Genomic DNA, 18,551 nt, shown 5'->3' with positions numbered 1-18,551 from the left:
TGAAAGACGCTATATAAATGCAAGTCTTTCTCTCCAGTAATGCTGTTTCAAAACCTTGGTACTTCTACAGTAACTTGGTATTTCAGCTTTGAAGAGGCTTAATGCAATTAAATCTACGACCTGTTCGGACATGTGTGTTGGAATATCACCACTGTTTGTCTGAGGCCGAGCTACTTATTTTGCTTTCTGACCAGCACGGCAGACCCTTGAGCACAAGTCGTTCTTCTCGCCCCGCCCCGCCCCCTTTCTCGCTTGATTGACAGCGCCGCCGCGCGCATGCTCAGGCCCGCACAAAGGCTGCTGGGAAAGCGCTGCTGGCCCGGCAGTAACAAGATGGCTGCTCCGGGAGAATACTTCAGTGTGGGGAGCCAGGTTTCCTGCCTGACGTGCCTGGGCCAGCAGCTGCACGGAGAGGTGGTCGCCTTCGATTACCAATCCAAGATGTTAACTTTAAGTATCCTTTGTTGAGAGGGCGCGGCGCTGGCGGCGAGGCGCGGGAGTGGATGTGTAAGTCAGTCAGTCAAGGCCTAGCTTCGGTCGGGATCCCGCAGCCTTTCACCGGTGTCCTGCCAGATAGTGGATCCGCGCGTGCGCACAGCTCGCCAGTGCCCTCTTTGCCAATAACTAGAGACGGAATAATTGCTAGCAGGCGCGTTGTTGCATTTGACCCGATCAATATAAGCTTGCAATTAAATATCACGATCGATCAGTATGGGAATCTGGATGTAGGCTTTCATTTTATAGTTGTTGGTGTATTATTTGGCACAAGGTGAGGCTGAATGTACACTATTTGGCAGTTCGCTGGTTACATCATGGCCTTGCTGGATGCTCATTGTATGAAAAATCCTTTATGTGGCACTGAATTCCAACGTCCGATTGGCGATGGCAGGGCTCAATCGATCGTAATCCTTATATTTAAAAAAATCCTGGCCATTGGGGTACCTCTGTGTGGTGAGGCTGTATCTGAGTAAGTGTGGCTAGCTGCTTATGTGGTTACCATGGGTAGGGCAAAGCTTGAGTCCGCCGTCTTGGTTTCTGTGTGCTATTAAGTTCCGCCAGACAGCTAACCCACCGAATGCCGCAGAATAAACCAACGATCTTCATATTCCTGAAGGAAATTGAAACTAGTAAAAGATGGATCGACGTGCCATTAATTTGCTTGCCCCGGGGGGAGAGATATGAAGGTTTTTCAGCATATTTTACGTCGGTGGAAGTTTTCCTTGCGGCTCACGCTAGTAAAGCTGCTGTTTCAGATCGGCGAAACTGCTTTCTGATAATATGCATGCTTCAATATTATTATGCTTTAAAATGCAGATTTTAAACAATATTAAAATTTCATTAAATTTGATATTTTGCTACATTAGTCTATACTATAGTTATTAACATGCTATGACTGTTGGTATTATAGTATAGGAATTTTGAATTTGCATTTTTAAATCTTGTAGATCTAAATTTAAGGAGTATATAACATTATTCACACTTTGAAAAATAGCCACTTTTGTTTACATGGTGCCTTTTAATGCAGTAAAATGTCCCTTGGAGCTATGCAGACAAAAATTGACACCGAGATATTACAACAGGTGACCAAAAGCTTAGTGAAAAAGGTAGGTTTAAGGAGCATCTTAAAGGAGGAATACGAGCAGTTTAGGGAGGGAATTCCAGAGCATAATTCCTAGACGGCTGATGGCACGGTCACTGTTAGGGCAAAGGAAGTGAGGGATGCACAAGTGGTCAAAGAGTTGGAGGAACGCAGGGTTCTCAGAGAGGTGTAGGGCTGGAGGAGGTTACAGAGATGGAGAAGGGTTAGGCCATAGAGGGATTTGAACATGGGGATGAGAATTTTAAAATCGAGGTGTTGCCGGCCCAGGAACCAGTGTTTGTCAGTAAGCACAGGGGTGATGAGTGATCAGGACTTGGTGTGAGTTAGGATATGAGCAGCAGAGTTTTGGATGAGTTGAAGATGGGACACTGGCTAGGAGTGGATTGTAATGGTCGAGCCTATAGGTAACAGGCATGGATGAGGGCATCCGCAGCAGATGGGCTGAGGCAGGGTTGGACATGAGTGATATGGAGGTGGAAGTAGGCGGTCTTTGTGATTGCAAGGATATAGGGTAGGAAGCGCAGTTAGAGGTCAAACAGGATGTCGAGGTTGCAAAGAGTTTGGTTCAGCTTGAGATAATGGCTGGGCAGTGGGTGGATTCAGTGGCAAAGGAATGGCGTTTATGGCAGGCTTTTGTGGCATATTGGTAGAAGCAACTATTGCCCAATTTGCCAAATAAGGTTTGATATTTTCTTCTGTAATTGCCAGCAAGGTGAAGCTGATTGGAGCTATCCTAAGGATTGTGTTTACTTAGCGCTTGGGTATTCAGCTGAGTCTTTGATTTATAACTTTTTTTTTAGAAAGGGCGAGGCTAGGACTTCTGATCCCATCTGGAATGCTGCGTTGAGTTTTGAATTGCACCTCGGGAAGGGTATATTGGCCTATGAGGGTGGATACAGCACAAATTCACCAGAATGATACCAGGGCTTAAATGATTAACTACACTTCATTGGCTGTGAAGTGGTTTGGGACCTTCCAGAGACTGAAAGGTGCTATATAAATACAAGTCTTTAAAATTTCCATAGAGTTTAAAAGATTGAGCGGTGATCTGATTGCGGTGTTTATAGTGATAATGGGATTCAATATGGTATATTCAGATAAACTATTTCCTCTGGTGAGAAATCCAGAACAAGGGGGCGTAATCCAAATTAGAGCTAGGCCTTTCAGGAGTGAAATTGGGAAACACTTTTTCTTAAAGGGTAGTGGAAATCTGGAGCTCTTTCTCTTCCCCACCCTCCCTCAAAAAATGGTTGTGGAAGGTAGGTCAATTGAAATTTTCAAAACTTCGATTGACAGATTTTTATTAAGATATGGGTATCTAGGCAAATGCAGCTAGAGTTTGGGTGCAGATCAGCCATTGACTAATAGAATGATGGGACAGACTCGAGAGGCTGAATGGCCTACTACTGTTCCTGGGCAACCATTTGTATTCCCTTGAATGCATGTGCAAAATAGATTTTTTTTTTCTTGAATACATATTTTGAATTTAATTTTAGCATTAATTGAGCTGTTAGCACACATTGCAATATGGTACATCGATGTATTAGCATTGAAGTTTGTTCAAAAAGATCTATATACATGTTGGAGTAGTTACTGCTTTAAAGCAACATATTACATATTAGTGGGATGGATAACTTTTCAGTCCTGACTAAGATAATTGGATAATAAATTTAGAAATTAAATATGGTTGCTTATCGTGAATTGATCGCATATATTTTCTGCAATATTGGTCTAGAATTAACTCCAATTCATCTACTGTAATGAATTGTAGTTATATAGAAAGAAAGACTTGAATTTATATAGCGCCTTTCACGACCACCCAACGTCTCCAAGCGCTTTACAGCCAATGCAGTACTTTTTGGAGTGTAGTCACTGTTGTAATGTAGGAAATGCAGCAGCCAATTTGCGCACCAACAAGCAGCAAGCTCCCACAAACAGCAATATGATAATGACCAGATAATAGAAGACCTTAACATTTTTTTAATTTGAGGGGGATGCAAGAAACATTTTAGGATTACTGGGTCAGGCTGAGTCCACAATTGCCCTTTATTGATTCTCACGGTGCAGTATGATGATCTTACAAGGTTCCATTTGACTTTTAAGACGGGTAACCTTTTAATATCGTGCTAATTTTCAGGTAACGAACTAGTCTGTTACAAAAAATGAACAGAGGGCTAGGCATAGTGATGGAGTCCTGTACACTTGACAAGAGAATTGAGTTTGAATGCCACTCTTAATTGATTTTGAGCATACAGGCAAGGTGTGTTTTAGCTGCCCTTAAATGAGTAGGTGCTGGGAGTGCTGTCTACTTCTGCTTCCAAGCTGATTGATATAAAATGTAGTTTACTTGCTCCTAGACTGAACAGGCTTTGTCAGGGCACAGAATGTGTTGAAAAAAGTTTCTTGGCGCCAAATAATGTGGGGAATATATGAAAACTGCTGTCTGAAATACTTGGGTAAATTCCAAATAGCCAACTAAAAATCAGAGAAGTGGGCAGACGTTTGTTGCAACGACTTATAAATGTCACACTACCTTCCATCTTTTCATAGGTCAGTGTACTTAGTGCAACTTCATTTCCTGAAGTTGTAAATAATTTGAAGAGTCTATAGCTTTAGCATATTTTAAAATCTGAAAATCTCCTCCCTGGCCCCGTGTATGTTTAATCGTCTGTTGATGCTCTTGTTGGATGTGTGGTTTGGTCACTAAAGGATTTTATTTGACATTTTATGCCCTGTAGCTTATTGCCTCTGTTCCAAGCCTCCAGCTGGCAAGCGGTGGTCCATTTATTCAGGTGATGGAAGGCAAGATTGGTATTGTGGAAGGTAGAGCATGCCTAACCTCTTCATTACAGGAAAGATTTCTTAAATACCTTGCCCCAGAGTGACTATGATTTTGCCTTGGAAATGTGGTAGGAGAAAGTAAAAAGAGCTAGAACAGAGAGTGAGCTAATCCTAGAACATGCAAAGTATGCCTGTGAGAGTAAGGTGTAAGTGGGCTCGTGCCTTTAGCATTTTGCCATCTGAAAATTAATGTTTGTGCCGACATGATGGGCATTCATCTGTGTGTATAGACAAATAAAAAGGATTTTTAATTCTGGCAGCTTTTTATAGCTAATGGCATCTGTTGACCATGTCGACGTTCAGTTGAATACTGAAGTGTTATGCTAAGAAGTACATTGTCCTGAGTGTCCAGAGTTAAAGTCACAGGCCGGGAATTTCCTTGGAGCTGCTCCTGCTCTGCCGCTGTAACTTTGCTGGAAGTGCAGCAGGAACCCCATTTACGTGTGGTTACGTATTGTAATTTTACAAAATTACAGTACTTGAGCAATAAATCACATTACAAATGGTAAGTATAAAAAGTTACCGGATGTGCTGTGTCTGCACAAGATTTACCCTAATCATGGGAAGGTATTAAGCAGAGTTCAGGAACTTGACAGCGATGAAAATTGGTCTGGTCTGATCTGGCCATGCTGGTGAGAGTCAACTGTACACTGACTTCTGTATTCTGTGGGTGACTCACGTTAAAAAAAAGATTTGAATGAGAATTTTGTGTGCAATACGTATAAACTTTTGACTCCTGACAATTTATTATGGCTAAAGTTGCTAACTTGTAGAAATCTTAACCAGCAACATGTGCAGATCATATTGACAGAAGATTCCAGTATCACTAATGTACTAAAAAAGTCACATTAAATATTAAAATTAATTTGGAAACTCTGAATAATGCTACTTTAAAATAATGTTACTTTTTAAAAAAAGATTTTGCAGTTGTGCATGATGTATGTGTGCAGAATACGTTGGCTATCTCTTAGCTTAACTAATACTTTAGCACCATAACCTCTTATCAGTCTTGAATGTAAAGGTGATCTCAGTGTTTACTATATGAAAGTAACTTGTCTAACTGGCAAATCATAAGTGTTGTATGTTGATTTTTTGGGGGGGGTACGGTAACCAAGCTTAAGTAGTCTTTGAGGCACTTGTGACTTTCAGTTGAAAGATTTGTCAATAGGTTTGAAGGAATATATGTTTCTTGTATTACAATGTTGACGTGCCTCATGGAACTATATCTTTCAATTAATGCCTTTTTATATTGAAGTATAGCAAGGGAGATGCAGTGCATATACTCAGAGGATTTACCATTCATTCATTGTGTTCCTTAACAATTTTCTTAAAGAATGTCCCTCCTCCAGTGGGAAGCCCAACCACAACGATGTTCTACTGATTAATTTAGCTTATGTTTCGGATGTTAAAACAATTAATGATCGCACAGAAACTCCACCACCCTTAGCTTCACTGAATGTTAACAAGGTAAGAATCTTAACCTGAGAAAAATGCTATATATTTCCGCTGATATTTTTGAATAAATTAATTTTACTTCGGGAAGGAGGGGCTAAAGAGAAGAATAAGGCTTTTGCTCATGCTGTGCATTTAAAAAAAAAAATTCAAACAGTCTACAGTATTTTTTTCTCATTATATCCCTGAGGGAATATGTTTCTCCGTGGATGGCTTCAATTTGACTTAGCAGTTCTCTTTGATGTTGGTAGTGAATTCTACATGAATTTTGTTGGGTGATTGGCAGTTACAGAATATGTGTAAGCTGATACTATGATAATTTTATTTGATTATTCCCATTAATGTATCTGCCATTGATGCTGTATGTTGTACAAAACCTATATTTTAACTTTGTTTAGAGCTGCAGTGCCACTTAAGTGGAAGATTTCCTTAAAGGCTATGACAGTTACATTTTCATCCTAGTTCCATCCATAAAGATAATTCAAATTTGCAATAAATTCCAGGAATGTGCGATCAATTGCTAAATAGCAATCAAGAGTAGGAGCCCTAGCTGTTTTTCATTCTTTATTCCACTGTAGTGCCCCTACTGCCACTTTGGTTGGGAACTGCTAATTCAGCACAGATCTGGAATTGAACTTGGGGCCATCTTGGTCGATACTATCATCTACTCACTGGATCAACTGAACTATTGGGGAAGTGAAACTAATTTTCCAAAATTTGGGCCTTTTTTTTTTTTACCACCTGCATAAAGTGCAGCAAAAACTATTATAAATTTAACTAAGTACACACCATCATGCTGAAAAATATTTTGAAATATAATTTCATACGCATGAAAACTGTCATAGAATGTCACATTGCATAAATTGGCTGCTGGATGGCTAGTTAAAAACAGGCACCTGTCTGGCAAAACTATTTTTGTTTCAAATAGTTGCCTAATTGTTTATGGCATGTGTTACATTATGGGTTACACCCCAAATAATAGTGGTGAGTTTGGCATTTGACTGTTTTGTAATGCGATGTATGCTTTTCTTCATTTCTTTCGGAGGAACGAAGGAGGTAATCTTTGGATCCTACCACAGCAAATTTAGTATGACTTTCTATTATAATCGATTCCAGGGACAGTGCAGTTTTTAACTTCCAGTAATGCAGCCCCACTCTCTGAGCCGAAACCAACGCATTATTTTGCTTAACCATATGCTATGGAAGTAGGTGAATTTGGTGATCCTGTCCTTCTGCTGATGGTTCTAGATAAATTTATTATGTACTGTGACACTGAGCTATACTGCCCATGAATATCTTGCAGAAATTTCAGCACAGGTGTTCATTTAGCCCATTTTAGCTCTACTGAAATCCCACTCCCCTGTTCTTTTTTCATATTTCTCAAGTGTTGAGTGACTAGGATTCCATATTTAAATAAACCTTTGCATGGAAAATTTTAACCGTTCAAAGCAATTCTTCACTATTTACGCTCGCAAACCCTTCCTTAATTTTGAACATTTAAATAAGTTGACAAATCAACTGAAATAGTAGAATTTGTACTTATTATTCTGTTCTCCACTCCATTGAGAATTTTACGATTTATGATATAGTTCAATTCTCATTTCCCCAAAATGTGCTATTTTCCTATTTATGTTAAATTGCATTTGCTGCATAATCTGCCCATTCCCAAACCTTTGTTTCCCATGTTCTCCCACATTCATCTTGCCCTTTCTTGGCTTGCATCTACATGAACACTTCTGCAGCAATCAGTAAAACAGGAGTAAGAGCTTTTGGTTTGTTCACCACCTCTCTCCTAGCCAGGGGACATTTGTCAGTTGTATTGCACAGCTTCTATGGTTAAGATCATTTCAGCACAGACGAGAAACTGATTTTCAAATATTATTTAAATGCAATTTATTCTATAGAGAATCGGCATATAAATAAGAGGAGGGGTGAGACTGATTAGGAGGCCTATGCATGGAAGCAGAGGGTATGGCTGAGGTACTAAACGAGTACTTTGCATCTGTCTTCACCAAGGAAGAAGATACTGCCATAGACAAGGTGAAGGATGAGGTAGTGGAGACCCTTGATAGGATAAAAATTGATTAAAGAGGTATTAGAAAGGCGGGCTGTACTTAATGTAGATACATCACCTAGGAGCGGATTGGATGCATCCTAGGATGCTGAGGGAATTGAGGGTGGAAATCGCAGAGGTACTGACCATAATATTCCAATCTTCCACAGATACAGAGGTGGTGCCAGAGGACTGGAGAATTGCTAATGTTACACCATTGTTCAAAAAAGGGTGTAAAGATAAACATACAGTTTAACTTTGCTAGTGGGGAAGCTTTTAGAAACAGTAATCAGGAACAGTGGGGTGGGGGGGCGGGAGCAAAGAGAGGAGGGATCCCTTGAGCAGAAATGTAAAAAGAGAAAGGAGAAGGCAAAAATGCAGGGTAGCAATAGGGGTCATGATAACCAGAGTGTGACAGGAAGGGACAGAGCGTATACACAAGACAAAATTAAAAGCTCTATATCTGAACGCACGCAGCATTCGTAACAAAATTGGTACAAGTAGAAATAAATGGGTATGACCTGATTGCCATTACAGAGACGTGGTTGCAAGGTGACCAAGGATGGGAATTGAATATTCAGGGGTATTTGCCATTTCGTAAGGGTAGGCGGAAAGGAGGTGGGGTAGCTCTGTTAATAAGGGATGAGATCAGTGCAGTAGTGAGAAATGATATTGGCTCAGAAGACGGGAGATAAGAAATAATAAGGGTAGGAAGTCACTGGTGGGAGTGGTCTACAAGCCTCAACAGTAGCCACACTGTAGGATAGAGTATAAATCAATAACTAATAGAGGCTTGTAAGAAAGGTATGGCAATAATTAGGACAAATTGGATAGGCTGGGTTTGTTCTCATTGGAACAGAGGAGGTTGAGAGGAGAGGTTGAGGTGTACAAAATATTGAGGGGCCTGGACATAGTGGATAGTAAGGGTCTACTTCCATTGGTGGAGGGGTCTATTACTAGGGGGCATAGTTTTAAGGTGGTTGGTGGAAGGTTTAGAGGGGATTTGAGGGGGGGCTTCTTTATGCAGAGGGTTGTGGTGATTCGGAACTCGCTGCCTGGAAGAGTGGTGGATGCAGAAACCCTCACCACTTTTAAGAGATGGTTGGATGGGCACTTGAAGTGCAGCAACCTGCAGAGTTACAGACCTAGAGCTGGTAATTGGAATTAGACTGCATGACCTTTTGTTGGACGGAGCAGATATAATGGTAAGTATTGCAGGGAATAGAATAAGGCCAAGGTGATCTCCTGGTCAGCGAGGAATTGTCCCAGATTTTTTTCTCCCTAAATTGGCCTGGGTTTTTAATCTGGCTTTTGCCTCTCCCAGGAGATCCGGTTGGGGTGGAGTGTAGAATGTTTTAGTATAAGGGGTGTCGCAGTTGTGGTGAGGCGGATTGGTTGGGCTGGATGCTCTTTGCCTTTCCGTCATTGTTCATAGGTTTATATGTAACCTTTAGGGCTGCTGATCAAGGACCGTGTGGCTCTTTGTCGGCCGGCGCAGACACGATGGGCCGGAATGGCCTCCTTCTGTGCTGTAAATTTCGATGTTTCTATAATCGTGGGCGATTTTAATCTTATTGATTTGGGCAAATCAAATTGGCAAAGGTAGCCTGGAGGAAGAGTGTATGTGGGATGGTCTCTTGGAACAATACATTGTGGAACCAACCAAGGAGCAGACTATTTTAAATCAGGTAATGTGTAATGAGTCTGGATTCATTTAATGATCTTGTAGTGAAGGATCCTCTGGGGAAGAGTGATCATAGCATGATAGAATTTCAATTTCAGTTTGAGGGCGAGAAAGCTAGATCTCAAACTAGTGTCCTGAATGAAAATAAAGGTAATTACAAAGGTGTTAAAGGGGACTGGAAAAATATATTAAAAGATAAAACTGTAGAAAAGCAGTGGCAAACATTTAAGGAAATATTCCATAACTCACAGCAAAGATATATTCCAGTGAGGGGGAAAAAAAAGACTGAGCAGGATGAACCATCTGTGGCAAACTAAGGAAGTAAAGGATGGTATCAAATTGAAAACAAAGGCATACAATGTTGTGAAGAACAGTAGAAGGCCAGAGCATTGGGCAATTTTTAGTAACCGGCAAAGGACGACTAAAAAATGATAGAGAAGATAGCTTATGAGAGTAAACTAGCAAGAAATATAAAAAACAGACAGTAAGAGCTTCTACAGGTATATAAAAAGGAAACGAGTAGCTAAAGTAAATGTTGGTCCCTTAGGATGAGACTGGGGAATTAATGGGAAACAGGGAAATGGCAGAGACTTTGAACAAATATTTTGTATCGGTCTTCACGGTAGAAGACACTAAAAGCATCACAATAATTGATAATCAAGGGGTGATTGGGGGCGGGGGAAACTTAAAACTATCACTAGAGAAATAGTACTAGCCAAACTAATGGGAATAAAGGTGGACAAGTCCCCTGCACCTGATGGCCTGCATCCTAGGGTCTTAAAAGAGGTGGCTGTAGAGATAGTGGGTGCATTGGTTGTAATCTACCAAAATTCCCTGAATTCTGGAGAGGTCCCAGCGGACTGGAAAACTGCAAATGTAACACCCCTATTTAAGAAAGGAGGGAGACAGAAAGCAGGAAATATAGACCAGTTAGCCTAAAATCTGTCATTGGGAAAATGCTGGAGTCCATCATTAAGGAAGTAGTAGCAGGACATTTAGAAAATCATAATTTAGTCAAGCAGAGTCCGCATGGTTTTATGAAGGGGAAATCATGTTTTGATAAATTTGCTTGAGTTCTTTGAGGATGTAACGAGCAGTGTGGATAAAGGGAAACCAGTAGATGTTGTGTTTTTGGATTTCCAGAAAACATTTGATAAGGTGCCACATAAAAGGTTACTGCACAAGATAAGAGCTCACTGGGCTGGAAATAATATATTAGCGTGGATAGAGGATTGGCTAACTAACAGAAAGCAGAGAGTCAGGATAAATGGGTCATTTTCAGATTGGCAAACTGTAACTAGTGGGGTGCCACAGGGATCAGTGCCGGGGCTTCAACTAATGTAGAGTGTGGTGTTCCCCAGGGGTCAGTTCTAGGACCACTGCTTTTCTTGATATATATTAATGACTTGGACGTGGGTATACAGGGCACAATTTCAAAATTTGCAGATGACATAAAACTTGGGAAGTATAGTGAACAGTGAGGAAGATAGTGATAGACTCCAAGAGGACATATACAGGCTGGTGGAATGGGCGGATACATGGCAGGTGAAATTTAACGCAGAAAAGTGTGATATATTTTGGTAGAAAGAATGAGAAGAGGACAAAACTAAGGGGTGCACGAAAAGAGAGACCTGGGGGTATGTGTGCACAAATCGTTGAAGGTGGTAGGACAGGTTGAGAAAGCGGTTAATAAAGCATTTGGGATCCTGGACTTCATAAATAGAGATTATAAGAGTACAAAAGTGTGGGAAATATGATAATGTATAAAACACTGGTTCGGCCCCAACTGGAGTACTGTGTCCAATTTAGTCACCACACTTTTGGAAGGATGTGAAAGCCTTGGAGAAGATATGGAAAGATTTATGAGAATGATTCCAGGAATGACGGACTTCAGTTACGTTGATAGACTGGAGAAGCTGGGGTTGTTCTCCTTTTGACCAGAGAAGGTTGAGAGGAGATTTGATAGAGGTGTTCAAAATCATGAGGGTCTCAACAGAGTTGATAGAGAGAAACTGTTCCCATTGGCAGAAGGGTTGAGAACTGGAGGGCACACATTTAAAGTGATTGGCAAAAGAACCAAAGGCGATGAAAGAAAAAACTTTTTTACGCAGCTAGTGGTTGGGATCTGGAATGCACTGCCTGAAAGGGTGGTGGAGGCAGACTCCATTTCATCTTTCAAAAAGGAGTGGGATAAGTATCTGAAGGTAAAAAATTTGCAGGGCTATAAGGAAAGGGCAGGGGAGTGAGACGAGCTGAGAGTAAGCATAGGCTCGACAGGCTGAATGGCCTTCTGTGCTGTAATCATTCTATGATTTTATACAGTCCTTAGTCTTATGGTGGCTGTACAGGAATTGCTTCAAAACTCAACATAAAGTTTTGTATTTAGCATGAGGCTTTGTGCAAATAAAAGTGAAAATGTCACTAATATTGTAGAGAGTAAATTCTTGATCCATGGTCGACTTGGGGTCAGGTCACTTGCTTTATTATCCTTTCACCTACATGACCCACTGACTACTGTGTTCAGTGTATGTGAAATAGTAGTAAGCCTGAGGATTGGGAGAGCTTTAGAAACCAGCAAAGGATGACCCAAAAAATTGAGGGTGAAAATAGAATGAGTGTAAATTAGCAAGAAAGATAAAAACCGATTGTAAGAGCTACAAGTATGTAAAGAGAAAGAGTGCAGAAGAATTGGCCCCTTACAGCAGCAACTTTTATTTATATAGCATCTTTAACATAGTGAAATATCCCAGGGCGTATTATGAGACAGGAGTATTATGAGACACAAATTTGACACCGAGCCACATAAGGAGAAATGAGGGGAGGTGACCAAAGGCTTCGACAAAGAGGTAGATTTTAAGGAGTGCCTTAAAGGAGGAAAGAGGCTGAGAGGTTTTGGCATGGAATTCGTGCTTGAGGCCTAGGCAACAGAAGGCACGACCACCAATGGTTGAGCGATTTGTAATCCGGGATGGTCAAGAGTGCAGATATCTCGAAGAAGGTGGGGGTTGTGTGGCTGAAAGAGATTGGGGATTGGGAGGGGCGAGGCCTTGGAGGGATTTGTAATCCAGAATGAGAATTTTGAAAACTAGGTGAGCAGAGGGGTGATGAGCGAGCGGGATTTGGTTCAAGTTAGGACATGGGCAGCCGAGTTTTGGATAACCTCAAGCTTACGTAGGGTAGAATGTGGGAGGCCAGCCAGGAGTGCGTTGGAATAGTCCAAGTCTAGGGGTAACAAAGGCATGGATGAGGGTTTTAGCAGCGGATGAGCTGAGGCAAGGGGAGATGGGCGATGTTACAGAAGTGGAAATAGGTGGTCTTAGATATGCTGTGGATATGTGGTCGAAAGCTCATTTCATGGTCAAATATGATACCAATGGTGCGAACAGTGTGGTTCAGCCTCCAGAAGTTGGGGAGAGGGACGGAGTTTGTGGCGGGGACCGAAAACAATAGCTTCAGTCTTCCCAATATTTAATTGGAGAAAATTTCGCCTCATCCAGAACTGGATGTCGGACAAGCAGTCTGACAATTTAGAGACCGTAGAGGGGTTGAGAGAAGTGGTAGTGAGATAGAGCTGGGTGTTATCAGCGTACATTTGGAAACTGATGCTGTGTTTTTGGATGATGTCGCCAAGGGGCAACATGTAGATGAGAAATAGGAGGGGGCGAAGGATAGATCCTTGGGGGACACTGGAGGTAACTATGCGGGAGCGAGACGAGAAACCTTTGCAAGTAATTCTCTGGCTGCGATTGGATAGATGAGTGGAACCAGCGAGTGCAGTCCCACCCAACTGGATGATGGAGAGGCGTTGAAGGATACAGTGGTCGACCGTGTCAAAGGCTGCAGAGAAGTCAAAAAAGATGAGAAGGGATAGTATTCCACAGTCACAAAGGATGTAATTTATGACTTTGATGAGCGCCATTTCAGTACTATGGCAGGCATGGAAACTGGATTGGAGGGATTCAAACGTGGAGTTCTGGGAAAGATGGGCATGGATTTGGTAGGCGATAACATGTTCAAGGACTTTGGAGAGGAAAGGGAGGTTGGAGATGGGTTGGCATTGTGCAAGGATAGAGGGGCAAAGGGTCGGACACGGAAGGAGGTAGGGTTATAGGGGGGAAAGAGAGGGGAGGGAAAGGGGATGTGGAGAGCGATATGAGGACGTGGTCAGAGATGGCCTTATCTGCGGTTGACACGATGGAGGCCGCGAGAGATGGCATGGTCGAGGGGGTGGCTGTGAATGTGGGTTGGGGAGTTCACATGGAGGGAAAGATTAAGGGAGGATAGGAGGCCAGTGAACTCGGAGGAGAGCGAGAATATGATGAATTGAGATGGAGGTTGAAGTCACAGAGGATGAAAAGTTGTTTGGTGCAGAGGCTGAGGGAGGAAAGCATGGAAGAAATATCGGTAATAAAATTTTTATGGTATTGGGTCGGCGATAGAGAATGAGAATTTTAACTGAGGTGCAGGAGGGGTGGAATTGGGTGAGATGCTTAAAGGAGGAGAAAGTGCTGGCGGAGTGGGGGACAGACCAAGGTGAGGTTTGATAAGAGCCACACTGTCACCACAGTGGTCAGAGGTTTGAGGCGTAGGCAGTAGAAATTATATTGAGAAAAAAGGAAATGACAGACTTTAATCAAAGCATTCAAAAATAGTGGGGAACCAAGGGGGTAATGAGAGTGAGGAATTAATATCAGTAGAGAAATTGTACTTGAGTGAGTAATGGGACTAAAATCCGACAATTACTCTGGACCTGATGGCCTACATCCTAGGGTTCTAAAAGAGGTGGCCGCAGAGATGATGGATGCATTGGTTGTGGTCTTCTAGAATCTAGACAATTTTGGAACGGTCCCAATGGGTTGGAAGGTAGAAAATGCAACCCCACTTTTCAAGAAAGGAGGGAGAAAAAAAGTTAAACTGACATCAGTTGTCGGGGAAAATGCTGGAATCCATTATTAAGGAAACGGTATTTTATAAAGTTATCATAGAAACATAGAAAATAGGTGCAGGAGTAGGCCATTCGGCCCTTCGAGTCTGCACCGCCATTCAATGAGTTCATGGCTGAACATGCAACTTCAATACCCCATTCCTGCTTTCTCGCCATACCCCTTGATCCCCCTAGTAGTAAGGACTACATCTAATGAGTTCATGGCTGAATATGATTAGGCAGTCTCAATGTGGTTTATGAAAGGGAGATAGTGTTTGACAAGTTTATTTATTATAGTTTTTGAAACTAGCAGGGTAGATCAAGGGGAACCGGTTAATGTAGTATATTTGGATTTCCCAAAATAATTCGATAACATATCACATTAAAAAGCTACGCAAGATAAGGGCTCATGGGATTGGGGGTAATATATTAGCATGGATTGAGGATTGGCTAACGGACAGAAAAGAGAGTAGGGATAAATGGGTTATTTTCAGCTTGGCAAGCTGAAACTAGTTGGTGCTGCAAGGATCAGTGCTTGGTCTTCCGCTATTTACAATCTATATTAATGACTTTGATGAAGGGACCGAGGTAATGTATCCAAGTTTGCTGATGACACAAAGCTAGGTGGGAAAGTAAGCTGTGAGAAGGGTGCAAAAAGCCTTCAAAGGGATATAGACAGGTTAAATGAGTGGGCAATAAGGTGATAGATGGAGTACAATGTGAGACTATTCACTTTGGTCGGAAGAATAGGGAACAGTATGTTTTTTAAGTGAATGACAAACTATTAAATGTTGGTGTTTAGAGAGATTTAGGTTTCCTAGTACAAGAAACAGTTAGCATGCAGGTACAGCAAGCAATTAGGAAGGCAAATGACCTGTTGGCCTTTATTTAGAAGGGGGTTGGGGTACAAGAGTTAATAACAATTGTACAGGACTTTGGTAACACCACACCTGGAGTACTGTGCACAGTTTTGATCTCCTTATCCAAGGAAGGATATACTTGCCTCGAAGGCGTTGCAACGAAGGTTCACTAGATTGATTCCTGGGATTGGAGACATCCCATGAGGAGAGATTGCGTAGATTGAGCCTATACTCTCTGGGGTTTAGAAGAATGAGAGGTGATCTCATTGAAACACCAGATTCTGAGGGGGATTGACAGGATAGATGCCGAGATGATGTTTCCCCTGGCTGGATAGTCTAGAACGAGGGGGATTGTGTCAGGATAAGGGGGTCAGCATTTTTAGACTGAGATGAGAAAGAATTTCTTCACTTGTGGGGTTGTGTATCTTTGCAATCCTTTGTCTCAAAGGGCTGTGGATTCTGAGTCATTGAGTATGTCATGTTTGTAACCTTCACATAACTGTAACCTTATATAACAACACTGTACATTGTATACACCTGAGTAATGCACACCTTGACCACAGGGATTGAACTTGTGGGAGACACTCCTCACCTGGTCATCCAGGTATATAAAGGGAGGTCCCACGCAGGGTCAGACTTCTTGGTCCTGGGAATAAAGGTCCAGGTCACGCAGTAACTTTGTCTGCAGTACATGCCTCGTGTGATTCTATAGTGAGGTGTAAGGACACCACATTTGGCGACGAGAAACGGAAATCAACGACCCACTAGGATGGCCACCGGTAGCACAGAGGTACAGTACTGTGTTGGTGAGGACTGGGATGATTTCATTGAGAGGCTCCAACAGAGTTTTGTCATGAAGGACTGGCTGGGAGAGGAAGTGGCTGGCAAGCGGAGGGTGCAGCTACTGACCAGTTGTGGATCCAAGACGTATGCGCTGATGAAAGACCTGCTCGCACCCGAGAAGCCGGCGGACAAGTCTTTTGAAGAGCTCAGCACTCTGATCGGCGAGCAGTATACACATGGCCCGGCACCGGTTCGACACCGGCGTCGGGAGGGACAAAGCATATCTGACTTCGTTGCGGACTTTCGCCGTTTGGCCAGCCTCTAAGTTCATAGACGCCTGCAGGGGGGAGATGTTAAGGGATTTCTTCCCTTGGTCATTGGTCATGCCGGGATTTTCAGGAAGCTTATTGAGATCAAGGACGTGACTTTGGAAAGGGCAACGTTGATAGCTCAGACCTTCATGGCAGGGGAAGAGGAGACCAAGATAATTTATGCACGCAGCCCTGATCCCAACGTGGCGATGGACCAGGGAGTTAACATTGTTAATCAGAATCCCGCAGGCAGGCAAGAGCAATTCGACACCGCCCAGGCAGCAACAAGCTCTAGGGTGGGCCAGCAAGAGAGACAATGGCAGGGGGATCGGCAATTCACGCCATCACAAGGGACAATGTGTCCCGGGATGGGACCATTGACACTCAGCAACAGAGTGCTCAGGAGTAATCAAAGAGACAATGAGAGGAATGCCTGTTAACAGTTCCTTTGTTCACAACAATCTCAGCTCATGCTGGAGGTACGGTGGCAAACATGCTGCGAGAACCTGTAGGTTTCAGCAATTTATCTGCAGAAACTGTAACTTCAGTGGACATCTGGCCAGAATGTGCAGAAAGCCCATAGTGAGGCTAGTTTACAAGGCAGAGGAACCAGACAAATGGTCTGCAAGGCAGGGTGATGCTTGGGGCAAAGCTATGGACGCTGAAGTCCAGCGGGTTCATGTGGCAGACATCCACAGCTCCTTTCCCAAAACGCCACCTATAATGATAAAAGTTCTATTAAATGGCATCCACGGTACGCATGGAGCTGGACACAGGAGCCAACCAGTCACTTATGAGTGCCCAACAATTTGAAAAACTATGGCCACTCAAAGCTAACAGGCCCAAACTAGAACGCATTGACATGCAGTTACGGACGTACACCAGAGAGATCATCCCAGTACTAGGCAGTGCAAACTTGGTGGTCACACGCAATGGATCGGAGAACCGGCTGCCACTCTGGATTGTCCCGGGGAATGGTCCCGCGCTCTTGGGGAGGAGCTGGTTAGCCGAGATGAACTGGAAATGGGGGGATGTGTGCACGCCATTTCATCTGTGGAGCGAAGTTCATGCTCACAGGTCCTACAGAAATTCGAGCCACTTTTTCAACCAGGTGTCGGGACTTTGAAGGGCACCAAAGTAGTGATACGCATCACCCCGGATGCCAGACCAGTGCACCACAAAGCCAGATCTGTGCCGTATGTGATGCGTGAGAGAATTGAGTGAGTTGGACAGGGCATAATTTCGCTTGTTGAATTCAGTGACTGGGCAAGCCCCATCATTCCTGACCTTGAAGTGGATGTCTGACCACCATCACTACACACAAGGGGCTATTCGTTTACAACAGGTGTCCATTTGGCATTCGTTCAGCGGCCGCTATCTTTCAGAGGAACATGGAAAGCTTGCTTAAATCCATCCCTAGAACAATCGTATTCCAAGATGACATTCTAATCACTGGTCGAGACACCGAGGAACACCTCCACAACCTGGAGGAGGTGCTACGTCAACTGGACCGGATAGGCTTGCGATTAAAGAAGTCCAAGTGTGTGTTTTTGGCCCCAGAGGTTGAGTTTTTGGGCAGGAGGGTTGCCGCAGACGGAATCCGGCCTACTGAATCCAAAACGGAGGCGATCCGTCGTGCGCCCAGGCCCGGCAACACATCAGAGTTGCGGTCACTTTTGGGACTATTGAACTACTTCGGGAACTTTCTGCCGAACTTTAGCACACTGGAGCCACTGCACGTGCTCCCACGTAAGGGTTGTGAATGGTTTTGGGGGGGACTGTCAAGAACGGGCTTTCAATCGGGCGCGGAATCTGCTTTGTTCTAACAAGCTGTTGACCTTGTACAACTCCTGTAAGAAACTGGTTTTAACGTGTGGTGCATCATCCTATGGGGCGGGATGCGTGTTGCAGCAGAGTAATGATGAGGGCCAACTCCAACCTGTGGCTTATGCCTCCAGGTCGCGCGCTCAGGCAGAATGGAGATATGGGATGGTTGAAAAGAAAGCACTCGCATGTGTCTACGGGATGAAAAAGATGCACCAG

General features: G+C 43.1%; 1 protein-coding gene across 2 annotated transcripts in view; it reads left to right on the top strand.

Annotated features, from left to right (window-relative positions):
• Positions 1 to 297: 297 nt before the first annotated feature.
• The window catches only part of lsm12b (LSM12 homolog b), a 41,047-nt gene continuing 22,793 nt past the window's right edge, over positions 298 to 18,551 (top strand). For both annotated transcript variants that reach the window (XM_070864017.1, XM_070864018.1), the window contains exons 1-2: positions 298 to 454; positions 5,775 to 5,908. In XM_070864017.1, coding sequence (XP_070720118.1) covers positions 334 to 454; positions 5,775 to 5,908 — 255 coding nt within the window. In that variant the 5' untranslated portion in view covers positions 298 to 333. The remainder of the gene's footprint in view (positions 455 to 5,774; positions 5,909 to 18,551) is intronic.

Source organism: Pristiophorus japonicus, chromosome 21, assembly GCF_044704955.1.
Source record: "Pristiophorus japonicus isolate sPriJap1 chromosome 21, sPriJap1.hap1, whole genome shotgun sequence".
Lineage (NCBI taxonomy): Eukaryota > Metazoa > Chordata > Chondrichthyes > Pristiophoridae > Pristiophorus > Pristiophorus japonicus.
This window is presented reverse-complemented; position numbering and strand designations above follow the sequence as displayed.